An 18,398-nucleotide genomic window follows, 5' to 3' on the forward strand; every position below is an offset into this window, starting at 1 on the left:
AGAAAAAGAATTAACAATAGCAACTTGAAGTTGTGTGAATGGTCTTCAAAGTGTTAGATTTAGTTAGACTGTTAACTGGACAAGAGGAAAAGGACTCATGTTATTATCATCATAGTTTTTTTCTGCAAACCGAGTGAAAAAGGCAAGCAACATCTTGATGGTTGTATCTTAGCAACACGAAGGGGGATCAAATTAATTTTTAATAGGCAACAGCTTAAATTTTCAGAGTGCTAGGGTTTTTTTTAAGGCATGCGCTCAGGATTCATTCCTTTCCTCTCTTGTTCCTCACCCTTCCCAATTTTCTTTTAAAACAAAGGGAGCCAAAGAGTCAATAGGTGCAAACTTCTGTTCTAGTCAGAAAAATGCAACATATCTGGACAAGTGCTCCTCTCTTGCTGGCTTTTTTTTCACCAGGAAGACAATTTCCAGGTAGCTAATTACAAGCCTGATTTATTCTTATTGGAAGATTGTTTGCAGTATTTCATTGTACAGCTTCCATGCTTGAATCACTCTGTTGTGTTTGTCCAGAGTGAATATTCACTCATCACCCTTTGACTCTGGGGTAAGGATCAAGAGGCCCACAGGCTGCACGCAGATCCTCAAAAGTGTTTTTGGCAACCTCTGAATGCTATCCAGAGAATCCATCCCCATGATATTTCTCAACAGTAGCTTTACACACATCACCACAGTACACTTTAAAGAGTAGGTATAGAGTGTGCATCCCACTTTAAATACTGTGGCTGCTTCCTAGTCACTAGGACAGTGATATTCCATATCCCAGGAACAAAAACTGTATGATATAGTGTGATTTATGGGAAGGGAAGCAGCAAATCAATATTCTCACCCCTTCCTAATGTGCTAGCAATCTCCAGTGCAAGGGGACATTGTGAAGGAGAACCAATTTTCACTGTCACACCAGACATCGCTGATGCGAGGGAATGGGAATATCAGTTAGATGCTTCCTGACTGATAGGGAAACAGACTCTAGTTGAATGCTATGGTTGTTGTACACTAGGTGGGGATTGGGATAGTCAGGTCAGGAGACACTACATAGCCAGGTAATGGTTAAGCATTTGTAATTTCCATAGTGAATTCTGGTTGCAACTTTTTGTGTGGAAAGTTGCTAAGAAATATGGTCTTCTTCTTCATTCACTCAAGTCGTTTCTGACTCTTCATGACCTCATGGACCAGTCCACACCAGAATTCCCTGCCGGCCATCACTGCCCCCAACTCCTTCAAAGTCAAGCCAGTCTCTTCAAGGATCCCATCCATCCATCTGGCCCTTGGTTGGCCTCTCTTCCTTTTTCCTTCCATTTTCCCCAACATCATGATCTTTTCCCAAGCTTTCCTGTGTTAAAGCTGTTTCTGTGGAAGTGTATATAGCTCTAGCTCAGGCATGGGCAAACTTCAGCCCTCAACATGTTTTGGACTTCAACTCCTATAATTCATAGTCGGTGAGCTGGCTGGGATTTTTGGGAATTGAAGCCCAAAACTCCTGGAGGGCTGAAGTTTGCTCATGCCTGCTTTAGCTTGAGGAATTCAGGGTTTTTCTTCCCTTAAAGATGCCGAGCAGAGCTCTACAAAATATAACAGCATTCTGTCTCATATTAGCTAGTTGTTTAATCAAGTCCATTCTCAATGTCTTTTCTAGAATTCTTGAGTAAATAACAAATGAAGGCTCCAATGACAAGGTTGGCAGATTTAGGTATCTGTAATCCATTAGGACAGCATTCTATGAAACATAAATTTTAGAAAACTCAAACACTTTGTCACAAGCTTTTTGCTAATTGGTGTTCAAAAGCAACATGCTGGCCCTGCCAACTTGAGGTTGCAGCCATAGTCTCTGTGCATTATTTTAACTAGAAGCATTTCTTCTGCCTGGAAGAGTTGCAGCCACGGCTGATTCAAGCAGGCACAGAGTTTTGCTTTGCAATGTGTGCCACTGTGCCATCAATGCTGATGGAGTCCCCGGTGGCACAGTGGGTTAAACCCTTGTGCCGGCAGGATTGCTGACTTGAAGATTGGGTTGCTGACCTGAAGGTTGCCAGTTTGAATCCAACCCAGGGAGACTGCGGATGAGCTCCCTCTATCAGCTCCAGCTCCATGCGGGGACATGAGAGAAGCATCCCATAAGGATGGTAAGACATCAAAACCTCTGTGCGTCCTTGCAGATGGCCAATTCTTTCATACCAGAAGTGACCTGCAGTTTCTCAAGTCACTCCTGACACGGAAAATAAAATAGTTGCTGCTAGTGGAATCCTGAAGAAGTAAAGCACATTGTTGTAACACTGACAAGGCTTTAAGCCTGATTGCAAAATTAAAAATTAATAAATCACCAGGGTGGGATGATATCCACCTGACAGCTCTTAAAGAACTCAAATATAAAACTGTTCATCTTCTAACAAAATCAATATAGTTCCAATTTGTAAATTGCTGGAAAACATGATTGAAGATAGCATTATTAATCATGTAGAAGAACAAGTTTTTGCTAAAGAGTTAATGTTATAAAGGGAAGCATTGCAAGTATGTTGTGAGATGGTTGAGTTTGTAGGCACCAAATTATTCAGAATAGTGAAAGCCAAAAATAATAGTGTGAGTTTTAAAAGAAACTTACCAATATCACTAGACGGCCAATTCTCTCACACCAGAAGCAACTTGCAGTATTTTCTCAAGTCGCTTCTGACCCGATTAAAAAAACCTAATATCAATGGAATGAACAATAAAATAGCTAATGCAGTTTACTGCAGGTCAGTGTGACTAAGTATATCAGTGCATCTTGGGACATTTTTTCTTTATTTCTACACTGATGAGGCTGATCATGTACCGACCAGAAAAGAAATGGTTAGAGCCAAGTTATATAAAAAAGGAGCTAATTTCATGCTAGGAATCATTGGGATATTGCCAATACTGTGATGCTGCCATGAAAATCTATGATGTAGAATACTGGATTGGATTCAAAGTTAGACATACTGAAAGCAGAGCAATGGAATCCATTTGGTTTGACTTAATTATGATTAAATTGCAATGTGTCTAGTGTCAAAGACTGGATCAAACTTACAGGGTATTGTTCTCATTGGTGTATTTAGGGAAAGAAAAGATATTGCAGAGCTAAACCACAAGGAAGCAGGAACAACTCCCCGGTGAGAAAACTAAAATATGCTGCTTATTTTTAATGTATAGTTTTTTAAAAACCCCACTCAAAGGGGACATGACAAAGGTGTATAAAATTATGTAACTTGAGAAAGTGAAGTGCCCTCACACCATTACAATAGAGTACGTCTAAATGGTGGGAGAGTCAGGGTAAGCAAAACAGAAGTTCCTTACAAAGCATATAGTTACAGTACGGAGTTGATTAGTCCAATAGGTGGCAGTAGCTTTAAAAGAAAAGACAAATTTGTGCAGGAAAGGCTGTCAATGGCTAATAGATATGGTAGCTTCTTGGTAGGATGGCTATAGGCTAACTATAAGATAAAAATGAGTGTGTTTCTCAAGTTAAGATGCTCTGGTGACACACTTTCCTAGCCTAATCTATTTCAGAAGTGATTTTGTGTGGGAGGGGGTATATCTTCTGTATTACTGTATATTCCTGATAGGATAGGTGTGAGGTTTAATCAAGCAGACTAACTCAAAGTGTGGGACTCAGACTATATAAGCTCCCACGAGTCCACAAATCTGTAGAGCTTTTTGGGCCCACAAGGTCTTTTTTCCAATTAGAAGTGACCCAGAAGTTTACTGTATTTTTAGTGTGGCCCTCCAAAATCCTGGGGATCAGCAATGTGGCTCTTTTACCTCAAACCTTTGCCCAACTCAACTCACTAGCAAAGGCATCAGTAGATGGAAGGATCAAGTGACAATTGTGAATGATGCAAGGACCATCAGTATCATTCAAGCTGTTGCCTCGCTCCCCAATATATTTCATGCCTTGTAGCCTTTCGTATTGAGACAATGAATGAGATGCAATGTTTCAGCCTTTGTGAAGCAGATTTGCTCAGCTTTACAGTGGTCACCTCAATGCTTCCCGATGGTAGGATCTGAAACCTGACAGGTATGTTCAACTGCTGATCTCTTTGAGCTTTCTACTATACTTGTACACTTCCGTCCTCCCTGCACCCTCCTTTCGGCTAGATGTTTGATTCTCTTGTAGAGACACAGGTATAATGGTGTTGTTTGCGGTGTTTCTGTGAGTGATTTGCTTTTCCAGCAAAAACATGAGGGCTTAGGGCACAAGGAGGTTTTCATGCATGGCTTTCTCCTGACATCTCCTGACAGAGTTATAGCGATGTGTGATAGGAATAATGGAAGAGTTGATGTGATGGGTATCTTCAAATATTTATGTTGCTCTGAAGTGTACAGTTGAACCAGCCGAAAAAAGGTGGGGGGGGGGGAGTGCAACTAAACATTAGGAAGACTTTACTAGGTGTTTGACAACGGAGCAAAAAGCACTCCTTCAGAAAAAGCTTTTTCAACAGGAGCTGGATTGGATTGGAGAAGCTCAAGTAATGGATCCCCTGCATCATCAGCATCTTAGACTAGATATATTTCGATTTCCCTTCTAGTTCTGTGATTCTGTGTTAACCATTTATGATCAAAAAACATTTTTTTTTTTGCAGAAGCTTCTTTGCTTAGTTCCTTTGGTGCCAACGATGAAACTGACTGCAAATGGTTTACCAGCCTTATCTATCTGTAAGCATGATCAGAGACCTGCAAATAGAAAGGGCTCATTATGTACACATGTTCCTATTTTCTCCACATGCTGTGTATGTAATTAACACACATGGAAAACAAACAATACATCCATCAATAAATAATCTGTGAGTTTCCAAACAAAAAGCAAAATATTTCAAAAGAGATAAACCCATTACATTATCAAATGAAAATATATTATAAATAAACAAATCCTAATGCATCTATATAGAGTGATAATTTTATAGATAAATCAGAAATACTTGATATTTTGAATATTGTGTGTATAGTATACAATACCACATAAAGTTACTTTGCACTCTGAGTACATCTTATGGTTTGCAAATAGATATTACAAAAGTTACTCCACACATTGGAGAGCAGGCAATTAATATTTTTTGCTATAAACTCTGTGCCAAATTAGTTATATAAACAATTGGAACAAATGGTTACAAAATACAAACAAGTCCAATAATTGTGTAATAATGAAGGGTACTTTAAAACAAACAGTTGGTTCAGAATTTTTGTGATTAAATGGGTTGCTGTGCGATTTCTGATGTCTAGGGTGTCAAATGGGACAATTGTTAGAGCCCTCATTTATTTGTATTGTGAATAATAAAAGTTGACGTCTTGCTTAAAGAGGTTAATCAATTTTCTTACCCATATGGATAATGTTCTTACATAATACAAACAACCTAAACTGAGGAAATTCATGGGAAATAATATTCTCCAAACTTATTTAAGCTGGATATACTTCACAATTTTCATTTCACAAAAAGATTTAAAACTAATGGAGCCAGTTCAACTCACCATTTTCAACAATAATAATAATAATAATAATAATAATAATAATAATAATAATAATAATAATTTCTAGAAATCAATCTACCTGTCATGAAACTGGAGAGAAAAATAAAAGCAGTCAATAAACCTATATATTAGAATAATACTATTTCAGTTTCACTTTTTAAAAAACCCACATCAATTAAGGAATGGTTACTTGTGAGATTCCATTTGCTCATAAATTTGAATAAAAAGAGACAAATGAGTTAGTTCGGCTATACAAGTGTAATTCTGAAATAACTCCATTGAAGTCAGTGGCCTTGGACTGGTGCAATCAAGTTCATTACTATAGTTACAAGCCAATATGAATCCCGCAGAGTAAAGAGTGCCTGCCATTTAACATAATAGACTCTTAGTGTTACAACCCAGGGAAGCAAATGCTGGTCTTCACATCAAGGCAAATGCAACCCAAAGTTTATAAGGAAGTGCTTTAAAATAAATTATGGCAGGACTATATATAAATCTTTCTCTTCAACCCAAAAGTAACTAATGCCAGTCAAAAGAATGTTTAATCATTCTGTAAAATTTTGCATTGTGCTCTCTGAAGTAAGAGTACAGTTGCTCTAAAACAGTACTGTTGACAATAGGATGTGGGCGCCCTTTTGATTCATGTAAACACCTCTCTCTTCCATCACTCCTAATGCAATAGAACCCCTTGGTCTGGTTAAAATAAAAATTTGAAGACATAATTCTGGAAGGCAGGTTAAGAAATCTTTCCACTTTTTGCAGTTCAGGAAGAGGGTCCTTGATCAAAGTATTCCCATCTACTATGTGAATTTGATCCAAATGAAAATGTTTCAGCCACCTCTCCATATGGATGTCATACAGGCTCCTCTGGATAGCCTTGTATTTGGTATTAAGTGCTCCATTTTTAATAACAATGTCTTCAAAGAGCTGAACCGGCTTGTGGCTTTCCAGTCTATTGTAGTAGACTTGGGTATAATCAGAGATAACTCTCTCTGTGGGGTCTCTGAGAATAAGCAGCAGTTTAATAGAGCTATTCATATCATGAATCCTTTCGGGAGCCTGTGGCGAGGTAAAATAGCCTGGTGTTTTCTCAATAGTTATTTGATTTTCATATGAAAACGGCATCAGGCTCCTATACCATTCTATTCCTTTCACATAGTTTTCATCCCAGTCAAAAAAGTGAACTTCAGTAGCTGCCACCACAATGTTTGGGTGCACATCCAACATTTCAAGTAAAGCCCTTGTCCCACCTTTACGAACTCCGATAATGATTGTTTGAGGTATTCGCCGGCTTGTCCCAGGAGGTCTCACTTGTGTTGAGTAGTGTTCACTCTTATTGCTGAGCAATAGGACTTGCGACTTCAGGGTCTCCATGAGGGCCCCATTCTCAACTGGAGCACTGTGGGAGCGGGTCAGCAAAAGGTATGCTGACACAAGTAGAAAGGCCATGTGGAGACGGAGAAGCAATCAGTGCAAAGTGCAGTTGTGCTTGGCTGCTGAAACAGTGAGTGTTTTTCCTCTTGGGAAGTCTGCCGGTGGAACTGGGACCAAAGCAGCAATGGGTTTCTTAAGCATCTGAGAATTGGAAGACAGGAGAAAAAAGGCAGTAATTAGCATTCCCTTGCCGATACATCTAAGTCCCATATGAAACCTGTTATCTCTATAGGTCGTGCAATAGGGGGAAAACCAATACAATCAAGGAAACTGTGCTTATCCTCAGGTGAGGAAAGGGAGACTTTTAATGAGTGTCTAAATATTATCACCTCAAGGAAAATATTCCTTTGACTCAAACACAGCAATGACTTGACATGTGTGTATGCACATATGCAAGAAAAATCCCCCAAAAGAGAGTTGTGGGTATGTTTTGGGCTATCAAGGACCCCAAATGTATCAAGCTGTTTTGACAAGGACTCAGAACCCATCTACACTGACCATTTAATGCAGTTAGAATGGATACTAGCTTCAAACAGCAGCAGCCAGACAACAAACTCCCACAAAGCCATGTGAAAGTGAGCCCATAATGCATATTAGTGTTCTGTGGTTTGTGAAATCACCATCCGGTTTCAAACTGGCTCCAAGATTTCTTGTGTAATCATCTGCACAGAGTAACCACTTTTTTTATAGGTTAGAAACCACATTAAATGGTCAGTGCAGATAGGGCACCAGTTTCCTTGAGTGAAATTATCATATATCGGTTCCATCCCTGATTCAAAATATGATTTCTCAATAAGTGATACAGTGTTCCCTCACTACTTCGCGGTTCGCTTTTTGCAGATTCACTGTTTCATGGTTTTTTGATAAACTCTAAAAGAATATTATAAATCATAAAAAAATTACAATTTACAGCCTAAGGAAGGGAGGAAGGAGAAGCCTGGTCCTGGAACCTAACCCCCGTGATAAGTGAGGGAACACTGTAGTGCTATAAATATTATTACAATCTCATCTCCCATTTCTAAATAATTTTCTCATTCTAGACCCCTATGAAACCAAGACTGTTTTCTCACATCTGCACATTTTTTATTTTTATATATTTATATTATATTTGAATATTTTAGTAATCATGTTTATATATTCTATTTTTATATTCAAATTATTTCAGGGCCTCAAAGCAGTTGCAAGATCTATGGCATGTTACACAAGTAGTTCCCATTGGAACTAAGTACAAAGCAATAAAGGAACAATTACTTTAAAATTAAACATTTAAATATTTAAAATATTTAACATTGAAAACAAGAGAACAAAGAAAACAATAACTAAGAAAAGAAATGCCTACATAAATATATACTCTTTCAACATTTAAACATCAAGACATGTATATTTTATATTGTAACCAGAGTATAGAATCATAGAATAAATGAGTTGGAAGAGACCTCATGGGCCATCCAGTCCAACCCCCTGCCAAGAAGCAGGAAATTGCATTCAAAGCACCTCTGACAGATGGCCATCAAGCCTCTGCTTAAAGGCCTCCAAAGAAGGAGCCTCCACCACAGTCCGGGGCTGAGAGTTCCACTGTTGAACAGCTCTCACAGTTAGGAAATTCTTCCTGATGTTCAGGTGGAATCTCCTTTCCTGTAGTTTAAAGCCATTGTTCTGTGTCCTAGTCTAGTACTCTAGTACTAGAAGGCAAGCCCATGCTAATGCAGGTGTAATATTATCCACAATGACAATGCACCAAAAAAGCCCACACTCAGGTTCTAGTACAGGCTACATGTTCAAGTGAGGATATGATCCTTCCCAAAATTTCAAGAGACTTATACCTTCTCCTGTGAACTGAATTTCAACTTGAATATTTTGTGAGTATACACAATATCTTTGGAACAAATATTTAACCCCAAACCAACAGAAAGACTCACAATTATAGCAATATGATCTCACTATCTGTTATAGCTCCATCCAAGTTCATCTTGGGATTGGCAATTTAGGGAGCTGCATTTAGAATTCTCAACCAGAGAACTCTAATGACTCACCAAATTACAATTTCCAAGATTCGACAAGATGCAGCTACCACAGCACAACAATTAAGTGGTGTGAAAGGACCTCTAGTCCATGCTAGTGGAAAAGATCTAGATTGCAAAATTACTATTTGCTGTACTCTATATTTTAAATGTAGAAGAACAGAAGGTTCTATGCAGGCAAAGAATTAATCCATCCAATGTAGTATTACCACCTGCATATAAACTAAGAAAATGTTCTATCTATCTATCTATCTATCTATCTATCTATCTATCTATCTATCTATCTATCTATCTATCAACGTCAAAGTATGTCTGTCTGTCTGTACCGCAAAGGCAGTTGTTAGGTGACTCTTTGTGATGTCAATGGATTGGTTGTTGCTAGGTGAAGGATTGGCTGTTGCTAGGCAAAGTGGCCCTCTGTGATGTCATTGGGGAAGAAAGATGACATGTCTATGACGGAAAGCAAGGAAGGAGGGAAAGAGCCACAAAGAGAGCTGTGGTGACATTGTTAAGTTGTATCAGAGCTGGAGAAGAGAAAGAGGGGAGGGGAAGGAAAGGAAAGGAAAAGAAGGAAAGAAAGGAAGGAAGAAGGGAAGGGAAAATGAAGAAAAAGAAGGGAAGGACAAGGGAAAGAAAGGACAAGGGAAAAGTTATGAGAGGAAGAAAAGAGATAGATGAAAGCAGGGTTGCAATGACCCCTCCGACACCCAGGCAATGTCAGGTATATACGCTTGTAAAATTATTTTTATCTTTATTAGATAAAAAAGGTGGGACTTGAGGACATTAGAAATTAGATACACATTTCACATGTGCAAACATGCTGTTATATTCTTTGTTATAATTATTTATTCTATATCAACGCATAGATGACATGTTTGTTGACTTGAAATGTAGATTCAGAATCACTGCCTACTCCCTCTGTAAGCTCCAGCTCTCATATGGGGACATGAGAGAAGTCTCCCACAAGGATGGTAAAACATTAAACATCTGGGCATGTTCTTACAGACAGCCAATTTTCTCACATCAGAAGTGACTTGCAGTTTCTCAAGTTACCCCTGACAAAAAAAATATTACACAAGGATTAAAATAATAGGAAAATCAATCAATTTAAAAAAGAAAGCAAAAGGAAATAAAGTAATTCACAGGGAATTGTATACTGATATAAATACTGTGTTTGTGTGTGTATACACACACATATAGTATACACACACGTATATACTGATATAGTGAGGTTCCGATACACGTCTCCTAGGCCACTGTGAAATATGGACTTTCCTTGGCCATCAGGGTAAAAAAGTGGGATATGGCAACTCAGTTTTGTTAGCAATTAAATTGATTCTATCAGGCAAATTGTGGTTTGAAAAAGCTACAAAAGATTTTACAATGAATTATCATTTCTGAGCACTTCAGATTACTTGTGATTTCCTTTCTGGGATAACAGTTGCAATTTGAGACACTGGGGAAAACATTTTCTGAGTTCAAGTCAATCATGTTTCCAACATTTTGCAAAAACTGAAAATGTAGTGAGTGTTCACATATCATACATAGGTCATTTTCCAAAGATATTTTTAGGGCCTTTTATCTCATAATAGCAAACCTCCATGCTATATCACACAAACTGTTTTTGACAGTCTCCTTGATTTGAAAACACATTCGCTGTATGGCAAGAGAAGGCGGCTGCCATTCAAATTCAAAGCTCTGTTGGAACTATCTTCTTCTGCTGTTCTTTGGATCCCTCCCAGAGTTTGCAATCACAATAAATATAGTCTTTTAATCATCCGTGTTGCTCTTGAGTGTCTGAGCCCCTGTACAGGTTCAACTGCCCTCTCCTAAATGCACCAAATAATTTATTGAAAACATAATGCGTTTCAAATTTTGTTAGCTTTGTACAGTTCCATTGTGCACAATTTTTCATTATCTCCAATGCTTAAATCACAGGGAATATATTTGGTGTTGTGATTTTAGATGTAAGAATGAAGTCACAAGCACCGTGAATTGCCAAGACAACACTCTTTAGCAGAGTGAGCTGTTCATTTTCCCCATTATTTTCAACCTCTGTGATCATTAGAGTTAACACTGCTAGAGTAGTTCAATGAATCTAGACCCCTCCAAGCGCTTGTAACTGTCTATGGTATTGCAAGTCAGTAGTTTTTAGAGGTTTCTCCGTGTGGTAGGTCATAGACTCAGAGAATAAAATCCACACAAAATGTCAACACAAAGAATCCCTCATCTGTTATTTTGGGAAGGTTACCTTTTCAATTTCAGTAGGTCAGGTTGAGACTGTAGCTTTGCTGAATGTGTGAAGCAGATGATAAAATTGCAATAGGTAAAAGATAACTTGGTTCAAATCACCTGGACAATAGTCCACAGATAATGCCAGCTTATTACACTGTGAAGCTTTTGTCCGTGTATCCTGAAAAAATTATATATTTAAGATACAACTTTGAAATGGAAATACATGCTCTTCCTGTGTATATTTTAAACAGTTTTCCAAAGGAAGATGGAAACCCATGAAAACCATGTTCAGCACTGATTTCAAATGTAAACAAGATCTGACCTCAGAATGATTCACAATGTCCTCATTTAAGACAATGGAAAGACGAATCATGAACACATGGGAAAACAGTTCTTTTTTCATTATCTGAAGGATTAAAATCATTCTTTTTCAGAGTAAGCATCCTGACTGCAAGAACAAACATTTTACTTCCACTCCACAAGCTTTTACATGCATTTTAGAAACCCCATTTATTATTTACTTAACACCATCATGAATGTAAACACAGAATGTTGACTCATCATGAAGTGAGTGTTAATGCAAAATGTTGACTTGCAAGTATTGTCTGTACCTGGATTGCTTTTTAAAATTGTCTTGAGCCTTATCTGCAGCTCTCTTCATGTGCATTCAAAGCATTGAGCATATTCCCTATGGCAATGGTTCTCAACATGTGGGTCCCCAGATGTTTTGGCCTTCAACTCCCAGAAATTCTAACAGCTGATAAACTGGCTGGGATTTCTGGGAGTTGTAGACCAAAACACCTGGGGAACCACAGGTTGAGAACCACTGCCCTGTGGGGTCCTGCAAGGTCATCTAGTTCTGGTATTCAGATGACCATCGGAGACAGACAGGTGGACCAAATAAGAGATTCTCTCCTGCTGATCATCTGCCTCCTAGCATGATTTCAGCAAGGTCGATCCCTGCACTGCCATTCATGACCCTAAGACCTATTCCCATGTTACTTGAGACTGAAAACTTGTACTCAGGTAAGTACCCCCTTTCCAGTAGTATTTGGAAGGAGGGGGGATGTTTCCCCTTCCAGTGTTGGATTACCTTTCTTAACATGTTCTTACCTTTCTGACAAACACTCTGAAACATATTTTCTCCCATCACATTGGAGAGCCACTACTTTAATTTTAAATGTAAATTAATGGCTAAACTATATGATTTATTAAATACATAGTATGAAGCTGAACAGTTTCTTTATTTCTCCCTTCCTTCCTTTTCTTTCTTTCTAAACCCACATTTCATTCTGTCTGTATCCCCATATAGTGAATATGGGAACATGGCTAAATAAAGAGCAACTTTAGGGAAAAGATATGCATTGGAACTGTGGAATCCTCCAGATAGGGGAGTATTGTTCTAACTCCCATCACCCAACTCAGCATAACCAATGGCAAGGATTACTGGGAACTGCATTTCAACAAAATCTGGATATTTGCATAGTATATCCCATCCTGATTTATACCTATGTTACCACCAGACAGTTGTCTTGTTGTAGGTTGCCCCTTTCACTTAATTATAAGGGGGGGTGGGCGGGACTAAGCTGCTTACTCAGTAATTAATGTTTGCATGCATATGCTTTTGCTTTGGAATTCCTAGTATGTCCTCTGCTTGCAAGGCTAACAGCAGAAGGCACTGTATATCCAGAATGCTCTGGCAAGTTTGCATTTATTAATTACTCAATACTGCAGACATTTTTCTTTCTGCCAAAATAAAAAAAAATACTTAGCAATATATTGAAAAGGATAATCAGATCCAGAATGCATTACAGAATTAAAGCCTAAATGCATAAAAATTGCTTTTGGAAGTAATTCCATCTGAAGACCATTTCAGACTTGGCCTAAGAGAATTGGCTGACTCTGATGAAGCTTGGGAAATATCAGTTCCTGTGGTTATACTATAATTGGTACATGAACCCAAAGTGCATTTAAATTAGAAGAAGAATAGGTAATTGAGGCATGTTATCTAACTAAAATCTATATTGTGCCTTATTTGTAGACATACAGTTTTGTAAAACAATCTGAGTGACTTTGTATAATAAAAACAGAGGATCTGAAATGGCAACACTGCATTTTCCTGTCTCATAGATTACTTAGAATGGTTTCATGGTATATAATTTTAAAATTAGTTCTGTTTCTTTTCCCTCCAGCTCTCCAGTACAGCATCCACATTGTAACACTTTGTTGTATGTTATGTTTTTCTATTATTTGGTAATATTGTTGTTTGGTAACAAAATGATTTGGTATGCATTAGGCACTCAAATTATTAGAGAATCAAAGCCCGGAATAAGGAAGTACAAGGTATTTTGAACAGCAGGAAAATGTTTGAGTCACAATGTGTGCAAGAATGGGATTTGCGAAACAATCTCAAGAAAAGTAATATTGGAAGCAAGAAAAGCTTGAGTACTTAAATATGTCTTTGGCAAAATGATGCTTTGGAAGATGTTATAAGTTCTACTGGCCCAGGTCAAAGTTTATAGGTTTCTAATAAACATGTATAGGCTAGCACATTTTATTGTGCTGAGATACCTTCTCCTTTTAATAGCCTCAAGAGATGAAAATAATATTCACAAAAAGGGTCAACAACTTGGAACAGACTGCAGAAGATGAGAGGATGCTGGTGCCACTTTTCCTTGGTTTATTTTCATTTAAAAAGAGGGGGAAATTAATGTAGAGGATTATCTGCCTTTTATGCAAAAATGGTGTGTAGGGCAGCGGTTCTCAAACACTGTGGACCTGCTCCTTTCTTCCTAAATGTCCTATTATTTTAGGACATTATCCTAAAATAATAATGCAACAATCTACCTTTTAAAAAACCAAGAATTTAAATGAAAGAATAAAAGAGATGGGGAAGAGCAAGGAGATAGAAGGCAGTAAGAGATAAGATGAAGGGGTAAATATCAAGGCAAAGGTTCAACAGATGCCCAAATAATGGCTAAGGAAATCACAGCAAACCTGACCTGCGACTAATCAGATTAATCAGCTACGCAGGAAAACTGAACAGTCATCACCAATCACATTCCCATTTTGACTGGTAGTATTTCTATCCCTGCTTATCAGTGATATAAAAGTACCCTTCCTACTACCATATCTCTGCCTTGATTTATAGTATTCCATTCATTATCTCCTGCCTGCTCCAAATTTATCTCTTTCCTTACTTATTAAGGCATAACACACTGTAGGGTCACTTCATACCTATATGCTATAGCTCTAGATTCCATGTGAACAGTACTTGGTTATTGCACTTTAGGAGGCCCAAAAGTCACCTATCCCATGGAGCTTATTTTATATGTGCTTTTAATTATGATCTGTATTTTATCATTTTATCGTGTTATGTTTTTATGTGTATTTGCTTCTGTTTTTATGGTTGTATACAGCATCGAATATTGCCTTTTGTATGTGTAAACTGCCCTGAGTTCCTTCGGGAAGAGAGGGTGGGTTAGAATTATTATTATTCTTTTATTTTATGACACAGCAAACAAGATAGATATGCTGGATTACGTATCACAAAATCACAAGTCGAACACTTCCCAAGTGTCTAGGACTGTGTGATGTATTTCGGATGATGCGCACAGATCCCAGTAGGGTGGCCTTTTGCAGTTGGCAGATCGTAATTTTGTCAATGTCTATTGTTTTCAAATGCTGGCTGAGATCTTTTGGCATGGCATTACTACTACTACTACTACTACTACTATTGTTATTTATTCCTTGGCTAATAGGGCAAAAAGACTTTGATTCAGTGAGTGCCCTCAAACACATTGCTTTGCTACTCTTACATATGAAGCTACTGTTTACTGAATCAAAAATTCAGTCCATACAGCTTAGTGTTCTTTGTACCAACTGGCAGTAATATTCCACAGTTTTAGATAAGATTATTTTCTGACTTAACATGAATATGCCAGAGACTGAATCTTTCTGTATGCAAACCATGTGCTTCACAACTAAGATAGGGCATTTCCCTTCTATATAACTCTTAGCATCTTTATGCAACTCACTAGACTGCTATATGTACGATGGTTGAATGAAAAGCAATGACTCTACCTTCGTTACTTGGGTTTGGATGGGAATATTTTAAGAAATCAAATGCAGAAATAATCCTTAGAATGTGCTCTTTAACTACCACTATTCACTTTTCCAGATAATCACCAGACAATTGGATACATTTCTGCCAACAATGAACAAGTTTTCTGAAGCTGTCACGGAAGAAGTCGACACTCTGTTTCCACAAACAGCGTCTCACAGTACCCATCGTGCACAGATCTTCCGATAGCCAAGCAAAGCGATAATGTGACCCACATGTTCTTGTGAAATGCCGATTATGCTTGAAATTTCTCTCTGAGTGATATGACGATCGTCCTGAATCAATCTGTCAACCTTTTGCTTGTGAAACTTGGTGGTTGTTGTCACAGAATGGCCAACTCTTTGTTTGTCACGCAAGTCAGATGTTCCCACCTCAACATCTTTAAACCTACTCGCCCAATGACGCACAGTACTCACATCAACACAATCACCATAAACAGCTTGCATTCTCTGCAAATCTTTCCCATTTGGCTGGCTGGCAGCTCCCCTGGCCCTCCTTCTGTTGCCACAGAAGAGGGCTGGGCCAGCTAGGAGGAACAGGGAATGCTTTTATAGGGGATTTTATTGATAAAAAGGAAAAAATGATAGAAATCGGGGGAAGTTGGTGAGCTAAAAGTGGTCAATATGCCCTTAGTGTGTGGTGATTTTCACCCCTCTAGCCCTAAATCTGAGTGGGGGGTGAACCTCGGAAGCCCCACCCCATTGCTGCCAATGGCATGAAAAGTTTCATTTTTTTCATTCACGAGACAAAAATTCTATTCATTTTTGGAAATGGAAACAAATACAAAAATGAGACAAAATGAATGAAACTACACAAAATGAACAGCAATTCCATAAAAAAGCGCAACATTAGCATACATCTACGATGGTGGTTCATTGTTGAGTAAAAATGTGTTCCTAAACATAGCTTCGTATAAGACCACATTAGCTGGCTGGTTTCCTCAACTTACATAAATGTTTTTGCTAAGATAGGACAGCTTGGCTTATTATTCAAGGGCTAGTGACAGTAAATCCATTTGTGGGGCAAAGAAGGGCCTTCTCTGTTACAGTGCCCATCAAATTCACCTATTTCTCCATTGAAATTAGGAAGACTCCTAATGTTAGCTGTTTCCACTAGGAGCCTACCTATTGTCAGTGAGGAAATAATTGTACTTATTGGGCACTGTTATTAACTTTTTTTTAAAAGTATAAATATTCTTAAATATTCTTTGCTCTAAAAAGACACTCTTCAGCTATTAATTCAATGTCATTTTATTCAACTTAATTTTATTTTACAATGTATTGCCCACCCTACACATGCATATAATGCAGTAGCTATTAATGAAATCAATCCAACAAATTTAAAACAGCAAATACCAATTTAAAAGAAACTCAAATCACATTAAACAATTTGACCTGTTAAAATAATACAGGTGAAAATCAGCTACAACAGTCTAAGGCAATTTAAAAACTAAAACAATTTTAAAATGTTACATGTGAAGATTTGGATAAAATCAATTAGGTACAAATGGCTTTAATAAAAAGCTATTTTTTTTAACTTGGCATCTGTTCCATCTGCTCCCATATTGATAGCCTCCACTGATGTGAGACAGAAGGCAGTACAATATACTCATAGATACAGAAAGATTACATGAGAATTGTTGATTTGAACAATGATGGGCAATAGATGAAGACTAGTGGACTGTATTAATCTCCAAGAATACTTTGGAGAGCTGCACCCTCACAACACCTACTCCCACAAAAATAAAAAATCAGGTTTTTAGCCTACAAATGCCCTCTATGGTGGTCCCCAAAAGCCCTCTATATGATATGTGCTGTTCTCAACATATTTTGAGGCATTCCTTGACCCCTTGGGGGCATTTTGGATCATTTGGGGGCAGCATGTAAGTAATAAATAAATACATGGTTAAAATGTGCAAAACTTTGTTCTATTCCTGGTTGCTCCAGGAGGTCTCCAAGCACAGAGAAAACCCCTAGAGGTCATTGTGGAGCAAAATATTATTGCATTTATTTTCATTTTGGAGGCTCCATGAACCACAAAAATTGCTTTGGGCACAATATGCGGACTGTGGGCTACACTTTACAGACCCTTGATTTAGAACTTCTCATGGGTTAATCCTATGAATAAGAAAAACAACCTACCATCCATTTTTACATAATTCTTCTAAATGAGCTTTGCCCAGCTTGAGGGAAGATATTGTAAATTAAGCTCCCATTGACTACCAACATTTATGGCTGATGATCAACCATCCTGATAGGTGTAGATCTGAAGATTTTATTAGGCATCAGATTGGGGAAGGTGCTTCTACATGAATGCATTCTATAAAGATATGCAAAAGTTTATAAACGTGATAAAAAGAAAAGAAACAATGCCAGTGTGGAACCCAAGGGTTATTTTGATAGGCCCATTGTATATCTCAGGGGTTAGAAAACTGAATGAACACTTCAAGGAAGCCACAGTAATAAATGCTTAAGGGCTCCTAAAATGCATCAATATATTTTAACCTTTTTCAAAAGAGGAAGAATGTAAGACATGAATGTACACTTAATTAGCCTTTGAGAGAAGCAGGGCATAATCGTCACAATCATAGAGACACTGAAGTGGTACACTCAAGCACCAAAAGTCTGCAGTGAAGTTACTTGGTTGATGCTTGTGTTAATGAGGCAGCATTTCCATTCCATTAAAAGCTGACAGTCATGAACCTTGAGGAACAAAAAGGAAAAAAGGAGCTATTTGGCGGCTACAGATATGAGCTGCAAAGCAATTGCAATTGGCTCCAGGCTTCCTTCTTACTAGGTACACAGACCAGAATAGATTAAAAAGTAATGCTGGGGAAGGTTAGCATAAACTATAAGTACATTAAATGGTTGGCAGGTGATGTTTATAGATAGGCATTGGGGGGGGGGGGTATTTTATTTCCCCAAGGCTAGAATTATTTTTCTCTAATTCCTATTTCTGATAACTTTAGGTAGAACATTTCCTGATGAAAGTATAGCTTTGAGGAATGCGCATTCTCTATGCCACTGCTTTCTAGTATGCATGAATTCATACATCCACAGAGTTGCATACCAAACTCCAAAGAGTTAACTGGG

The 18,398-nt window shown here is 38.0% G+C and overlaps 1 protein-coding gene across 3 annotated transcripts in view; it reads right to left on the reverse strand.

Annotated features, from left to right (window-relative positions):
* Positions 1–4,910: 4,910 nt before the first annotated feature.
* Positions 4,911–18,398, reverse strand: part of LOC100560134 (heparan sulfate glucosamine 3-O-sulfotransferase 1) — a 125,489-nt gene continuing 112,001 nt past the window's right edge. For all 3 annotated transcript variants that reach the window (XM_008116746.3, XM_008116747.3, XM_003224724.4), the window contains exon 3: positions 4,911–7,068. In XM_008116746.3, the coding sequence (XP_008114953.1) occupies positions 6,013–6,942 (930 nt within the window). In that variant the 5' untranslated portion in view covers positions 6,943–7,068 and the 3' untranslated portion in view covers positions 4,911–6,012. The remainder of the gene's footprint in view (positions 7,069–18,398) is intronic.

This window comes from Anolis carolinensis, chromosome 3 (assembly GCF_035594765.1).
Source record: "Anolis carolinensis isolate JA03-04 chromosome 3, rAnoCar3.1.pri, whole genome shotgun sequence".
NCBI lineage: Eukaryota > Metazoa > Chordata > Lepidosauria > Squamata > Dactyloidae > Anolis > Anolis carolinensis.